At 37.5% G+C, this 8,040-nt stretch overlaps 1 protein-coding gene across 1 annotated transcript in view; it reads right to left on the bottom strand.

Annotated features, from left to right (window-relative positions):
- Positions 1 to 8,040, bottom strand: part of HSPA4 (heat shock 70kDa protein 4) — a 51,129-nt gene that overhangs the window by 21,820 nt on the left and 21,269 nt on the right. The window contains exons 5-7 of the mRNA XM_014539117.1: positions 4,192 to 4,291; positions 3,436 to 3,569; positions 1,865 to 2,109 (exon numbers count right to left, since the gene is read on the bottom strand). Coding sequence (XP_014394603.1) covers positions 1,865 to 2,109; positions 3,436 to 3,569; positions 4,192 to 4,291 — 479 coding nt within the window. The remainder of the gene's footprint in view (positions 1 to 1,864; positions 2,110 to 3,435; positions 3,570 to 4,191; positions 4,292 to 8,040) is intronic.

Raw genomic sequence — 8,040 nt, 5'->3', positions numbered from 1 at the left:
ATGGGGGGATGAGGACACATTTGTAATACCTTAACCAATAAAGAAATTTAAAAAATAATATTAATTTTCCATTTGAACAACTATAAACCTACTTTTGCCCACCCTTGTATTATATGATTCCATTTATATGAAATATCTAGAATAGGTAAATCCAGAGATAAAAGTAAATTGGTGGTTGCCATGGCGCAGATGTAAGAAAAATGGGAAGTAACTACACTTAAAAGGTATAAGTTTTCTTTTGGGGAGATGAAAATGTTTTTTCAGTAGGTAGAGGTAGTCATGGCATGACATTGTGTATGTACTAAATGGCACTGAGTTGTTCACATTAAAATTGTGTAAGAGCACAGCCAGTGTTGCTCAGTGGCTGAGCTTCATCCTATGAACCAGGAGGATTACCGGTCAGGGCTCAATCCCCAGTGGGGGTTGTGCAGGAGGCAGCCAATCAATGATTCTCTCTCATTATTGATGTTTCTATCTCTTTCTCCCTCTCCCTTCCTCTCTGAAATCAATAAAAATATATTTTAAAAAATGAAGTGATACAAGAATTTTACCTCAAATTTTTAAAAAAGTAATTAGAAGAAATGCTATAATGCCAGAAATAAATGATCTGGTTTCATTAGTTTGAAAAAAAGACTCCTAGTGAGTATTAAAACTAAATGAAGGCTACAAAATAGAACAGAGAATGTAACAGCTATGTGCCCTGACATTGAAGATACAGTAAATTGTGTTTTTTCAAAGCAGCACACAAGCTAATCAACTGTTTTCAGCTTTTAAAAGTATAATAAATATCTATTTGGCTCTCAAAATCACCTAACACTCCACTAACAATTTCTGAAACATAAACAGGTACACCCCTACATCCTAGCCCCCACCACCATGTAACACATACAAAACTGCTACTTAATAAAAATGAAAACCATCACTTTCAAGCAGGGTGGAAAAGGTGACTGCAAATTTGGTTACTAGGCACAATAATCTAACTCTAGCAGAAAAGGAGCAATTTAAATTCCACCTCAATTTTTTTAAGGCCACACTTCCCTAAATAAGCCATCAGTCTTGCCTGAACTCTATCAATATAGTTCACATCATAAAGAACATCTCATTCTGCCCTAGCCAGTTTGGTTCAATAGATGGAGCATTGGCCAGAGAACTGCAGGGTCTCGGGTTCAAATTCCAGTCAAGGGCACACACCCCGGTTGCAGGCTGGATCCCAGCCCTGGTCAGGGCTCACGTGGGATGCAACCAATCAATGTTTTTCTGTCTCTCTCTGTCTCTCCCCCTCCCTTCCACTCTTTCTAAAAAATCAATTGGAAAAATATCCTCCGGTGAGGATTAACCAAAAAAAAGAACAACATCATCTCATTCTCACTACCCAAGCAACCCAACAGGAACATTCAGACAACAGTAACAGTAACATTTCTGAGGAAAGCCCTGAAGCATCAATTACCCAGAATTCTTGTAGCACTGTACAGAAAGAGCTGTTGTCCTCAAGAGATCCTGAACTACCCCAAAATACCAATTTCTGAATCAATGACTAAATCAAATTCAACATAATTCTACATTAAAGCACTTTGCCCTGATTTTTATGAAAACTGGTAATCATGTATAATTCATGTACATTTAAGAACTACCAACTTCCTGCAATATTCAATTAATCAGAACAAAAACATCAGTTTACATTATTAGAATAATCAAACCCAACCTTCACATAAAAAGCAGAATTCTGAATGGCCTCTGATTTTTACCTACAGAACTGAAGTTATCATATAACAACCATGATGATTTCAACAATTAGCTAATTAAGGCTAATAAAAGTGAAGAAAAACCACAGTTCAGTTTAAGGTCAGAATAGTCGCATGATTACCTATTCATAGTCCCAGACACATCAACGTCGTTCATGAAACACTCAATGCTCAAAGGGAGGTCAGAGGCATTGGCACTCATCAGCTTCTTGAGTTTCTCACACTCTTGAGACAGGCGTAGTAACGCGCGGATTTTGGACTTTATGTCTAGCTTGTATTTCTTTCCAAATTCTTCACAGAAGTGATTTACTAACACCTCATCAAATTTTCTGCCTCCCAGTGTTGTGTCAAATGCAGTGGCCAGAACCTTAGAAAAAAGATAATTAATTCAAAAATAAAGCAATTTAAAATTTTTTCATGATATATATTTAATGGGTAAATTGTACTTAGGGATGGGGGAGACATTAAGATTGAAACAAGGCAATGTGCATGTGTCACTTAATCACTGTTACAACCACTGTGAAAAGAGACATTGTAATCCCCAATTTACAGATGATGTCACAAACCTAGTCAGATCAGATAATCTGCTGGTCATAAAGCTAAAAGTGGTAGAAGTGGAATTCAAAACCCAATCTCATCAATTTCAAAACCCATGCCCTCTCCCACACTAGTCTGCTTCCAAACAGCAATTATATATACGCCAAATATACTAACATGTCATGTACACAGTTCTGGTCTTATTGCTATCACAAAACTATGAATAACACCAAAGGCCTTGCTCTATACATCTTACTACCAGGAAAGATGCTAAAGCCTTAACTCGCAGCAATTTATTTCTCCAGAGGTCTAAGCTTCCCAGAAATCTAGAATACCAGTCCTAGCCTAGTTTCTTTGAGCCATCAAGTTCTAGTCCTTCTACCCTTTTACCAGAAGGCTCAAAACCTTAACAATCCCAGCCGGCATGGCTCAATGGTTGAGCATCGACCTATGAACCAGGAGGTCATGATTCAGTTCCCGGTCAGGGCACATGCCCAGGTTTCGGACTTGATCCCCAGTAGGGGGTGTGCAGAAGGCAGCTGATCAATGATTCTCTCTCATCATTGATGTTTCTATCTTTCTCTCCCACTCCTTTCCTCTCTGAAATCAATAAAAACATACATATATAAAAAAAAAACCTTAAGAACAAGAGAATACCTTTATCATAATCTCCTCAATCCTCAGTGTAAAACCATCAAGAGACTACATCTTAAAGAATACTCCTAACAAGCCTGTAGATAAGCATTATTTCCCCACATTGAAGTATGGCTCAGAAATCTTAAGAGCTTTTTCCTCATACCTGTCAACTCTTTTTTTAGTATTTATTTGGGGGGGAGGACATCAATTTGTTGTCCCAATTATTCATGCATTCATTTGTTGATTTTTGTATGTGCCCTGAGAGGTTGAACCTGCAACCTTGGCGTATCGGGATGATACTCTAAACAACTGAGCTACCAGGCCAGGACCCATGCCAACTCTTAATAAATTATTTTGAGCTGACAACTTCCACCCACCCCTATATACTTAGTTTCTAGTTCAGATGACTCATAACAAGTTTCCATTAGTGAAACAAAATCCTTTGAACATTTAAATTGTCTCACAAGTTCCTAATTACCATACATTTGTAATACAGTCTTCCAGAAAAAAATATACTTACTTTAAGTTTTCCTCTATTAAATGCACATACAGAAACTTGATAAGAAGAATGCCCCATGTCTATGAAAACTACATTTCTTGGTTTCTCTTCTAAGGCAGGAAGATCTTGCTTATAGATTCCATATGCAAGAGCAACTACATAGGAAAAAAATTAAATTCGACATAATATTATCATCTAAGAGTAAACTTAAAATTTAAGTAGGAAACAAAACAGACTTTGTATATAATGAATGGTGCTGCATCATATGCTCAGTTCTAGAAAGAATTAAATTCTTAAAAGCTTTGCATAATTTATTCATGAAAAATATTAACTTCAAAGAGTGAAATGCTGACTAAGGGTTCCTTAATGTTTCCAAATCCAGTTTCCAATTCCAATGACTTGGCAATTGCTCCCAAACCACTTCCCCCACTTTCCCAAACATATTTTCCAGGATTTCTTCTACCATTGTGCCATTTCAGCATTCCCACATATCCTGTCCCTGAGATGTTGCTTTACATCCATTCCTCTGACTCCACCAGCCCACAAGTCATAGAAAAGGTCAAATCTTTAAATCAAAGCATTGCTCCAAGCACACAATAAATGTATTTCCTTACAAACAACCATGTGATTCAATATGAAGATACTGAAAAAGTACTGGTCAGATGAATTCTTCATATGTGACAGAGTAACCAAAAAAATAAAGAAGAAGAAACCCTAGCATCTTCACAACATTCAAGATTAAGTAAGTAAAAAATTTTAGTTAATAGTCTCTCTTACCTGCAGTAGTTTCATTCATTAATCGCAGGCAATTGAGACCAGCAATCTGTGTTGCATCCATTACTGACCTTCTTTCTGCATCAGTATAGAAACAAGGAACCTACAAAAAATTTTAGAAGTTTACTGTATTATGGAGATTCATTTAGGATGCACCTGACACACAAAAAAAACAGTAAAATCCAGAACCACCCTCAGTCAACTACAGGCATTTATTCTGCTTATGATCAGAGGATTTTAAACCAGTAGGGAAAATTTAGAAAATTCAACAAGTAGTAGTGAGACAATGGATAGCCAGCCATATTGAAAATAATCAATTGGCATCCCTACTGTACAACTTATACCAAAATATAGGTCAAATCAAAGACGTAAATGTAAAAAAAAAAAAAATCAAGAGCACTAGAATGAAAGGAATTTTACCATCAGATTAAGAAAGGATTTTCTAAATATAACACAACACCCAGAAGAAAAGAAAAATTTGTGACTCATAAAAAATTCGAATGACCAAATGTGGAAAATATTTGCAACTCACATCATAAAAGCGCAAAGATCTAATCTAATAATATGTAACGAACTACAAGTCAAAATGAAAAATCACAAACTCAGAATAAAATGAGCAGAGAACAGGAACATTTCAAACAACGGAAAATACAAAATGGCTCTTCAATTTTAAAATGTTCATCTTCACCTAAATAGTAAGATTACATACACTTTGATACCATTATTCTACCTATTAGAATTAGCTAAAACACCAATGAGCTGTGCTGGTGAGGCTGCAGTGAAATAAGCCCTTTCATACATTACAGGTGGAAGTGTGAACTACTGCAAATTCTTTGAAGGGTAACTGAACAGCTGTAAAAATTACAAATACAGCCCAGACAGTGTGTCTCAGTGGTTGAGCATCAACCTGTGAACCAAGAGGTCACTGGTTCGATTCCAGGTCAGGGCACATGCCTGGGTTTCTGGCTTGATCCCTGTAGGGGGCGTGCAGGCAGCTGATCAGTGATTCTCTCTCATCACTGATATTTCTCTCTCTCTGAAATTAATTTAAAAAAAAATTTTTTAATTACAAATACAGCCCGGCCAGTGTGGATCAGTGGTTGAGCATCAACCCATGAATCAGGAAGTCAAAGTTAGACTCCTAGTAAGGGGCATGCAAGAGGCAGCCAATCAATGATTCTCTCTCATCATTGACGTTCTATCTTTCTCTCCCTCGCCCTTCATCTCCCTGAAATCAATAAAAATAAAAAATAAGAAATTACAAATACAGTAGTCCATTTGGGGGTATGCAAGACCCCCGGTGGATGCCTGAAACTGAGGATAGTATCAAACCCTATATATATATATGATGTTTTTTTCCTATATATACACACCTGTGGTAAAGTTTATAAATTAGGCATAGTAAGAGATTAACACCACCTAATCATAAAATGTAACAATTACACAATATACTGTAATAAAAGTTAAGTGAATATGGTCTCCCTCAAAATACCTTGTAGTACTGTCCATACAATGAACAAAAGGATGATTCATAATGCCAGCAGGACAGAGCAGGCAAAGCAGGACCCAGAATGGCATGCAACTTTAATTTATGAATGTTTTGTTTCTGGAATTTTCCATTTAATATACTTGGACTGAGGTTCACTGTATGTAACTGAAACCACGGAAAGTGAAACCATGAATAAGGGGGAACTATTATACACATTATCTTTTATCCCAGCAATTGCACTTCTAAGAAGTTAGTCTATAAATTCTACAAACTTATCATATAAGAGCAAAATGATATTTAAATGTACTCATTGCAGCATTCTTCACAGGAAAAAAAAAAAAAAACTGCCCTAGCTGGTTTGGCCCAGTGGATAGAGCTTCCACCTGCGGACTAAAGGGTTCCAGGTTCAATTCCAGTCAAGGGCATACGCCCAGGTTGCGAGCTCAATCCCCAGTAGGGGGCGTGCAGGAGGCAGCTGATCAATGATTTAAAAAAAAAAAAACTGGATGTGCAACAGAGACTAGCTAAATAAGTACTGCATAAACTGGAGTCTCGCAGACATTAAAAGGAATGATGCACTTCTTTACTGCTATGGAACGAATACAAGATAAATTGTCCAAAATTTGTTAAAAGAAAAATGAAAGTTAAAAAGGATCTATCTAGATTTGCTTCAGTACATAAAAGCCTCTAGGAAGATCTGTATGTGACAAAGTGGTAAAATTGGTAACTTTGGGAAGGAAATACTACTTACTAGATAACAAGGGTGCAGAAGCTTCCATACACACATCTATCTACACATTTGATTTTTGAACACTGGGCTATTATTACCTTTCTAAAAAAATAAAGTTTATGTTTTAACCATAATCAATTTATATATTAAGCACAACACACTGAGGTTCTATTTACATAGCAATCAGATATATCATTAGTACAAAGAGCTAGAGTAGTGACTGTGCAGAAGAGAGTTCACATAGAGACCAGAGATAGCTATCCTTAGAAAGGTCTAACGACAAGGTGGGCCCTTTCCTAGAATCCAGGAACTTGAGTGATAAACAGTTCCCTAAGTTGATACAAAAATTTCCCTAAATGTTAAGAGTGAGGCACTGTGCCTAAACTGTTTCTACAACGTAATTTATGCGGAATACCTACTTTACTTCTGAAAGTCTGTATTTTGGTACATGCTAGGCATAAGGTACCTACATGACTGACTCTGCCCCTCCATAGAAACCCTCGACTCCGGGAAGGCTACGGGCAGAACTTCCCTGGTGTATGACATTTTCACACATGCTGTCACAATTTGTTGCTGGAATAATTAAGCAGTGCTTAATTAAGAGGGACTCTTGGCCCTAGCTGGTTTGGCTCAGTGGATAGAGCATCGTCAAGCCTGTACTGAAGGGTCCCGGGTTTGATTCTGATCAAGGGCACATGCCTGGGTTGTGGGCTTGATCCCCAGTGGGAGGTGTGCAGGAGGCAGCCAATCAATGATTCTCTCTCATCATTGATGTTTCTCTCTCTCCCCTCTTCCTTCTTCCTCTCTGAAATAAATAAATAGATAGATAGATAGATAGATAGACAGACAGACAGACAGACAGATAGACAGACAGACAGACAGGACTTTTGGAAGCTTGTGCCTGGTTTCCTCCAGACATGCATTGCCCATGTACCTTTTCCCTTTGTTGATTTTGCTTTGTGCCCTTTTGCTGTAATAAATCTTAGCCTTAAGAACAGCCATACTCTCTGAGTCCTGTGAATTCTCTTAGCAAATCATCAAAACTCAGTGTAGTCCTTAGGTCCCCCAACACATGACTTAACACATCACCTCTAAACTTGTTCAAAAAGTTGAAAACACCACTCAAGCATTCTATCATTTTACATAAATTTTACTTCAACACTGAGCATAATTCAGGATCAATGTTAAAGGCACTAACTAGATGGGGAAATGAGGACAAATCTGACAGACCAATAAAGAGCTCAGAAAAGGCAGAAAGCATCAAAAAAAATAGTGTCTGTACTGAATCTTTAAGAGAAGCATCATTTTTATTCTCTGCATCACCAGAATGTAGCACAACAGTCATAATCCAATTTTTCCCAACAAATGTCAGTTCTGCTTTACTAGATAGCCAAGAATTATGGAATCCGCCAGACAACAGACTGTGGTGAAAAAAACTACCTAACAGTCCTTGCTTTGTCAACCAATGCACCAACAAAGGAGGCCACAGAGATAACATCTATCCTATCTAATAATAGACAAACATGGTAATTGACCGTACCTTCGCTACGCCTCCCATTGGCTAATCAGCACAAAATGCAAATTAACCGCCAACAAAGATGGCGGCTAATTTGCATACTGCAGGCAGGGCGGG

The sequence above is a fragment of the Myotis brandtii genome, unplaced genomic scaffold, assembly GCF_000412655.1.
Source record: "Myotis brandtii unplaced genomic scaffold, ASM41265v1 scaffold208, whole genome shotgun sequence".
Taxonomy (NCBI): Eukaryota; Metazoa; Chordata; class Mammalia; order Chiroptera; family Vespertilionidae; genus Myotis; species Myotis brandtii.
Note: the sequence above shows the minus strand (reverse complement) of the source record. Positions and strands in the feature narration are given on the sequence as shown.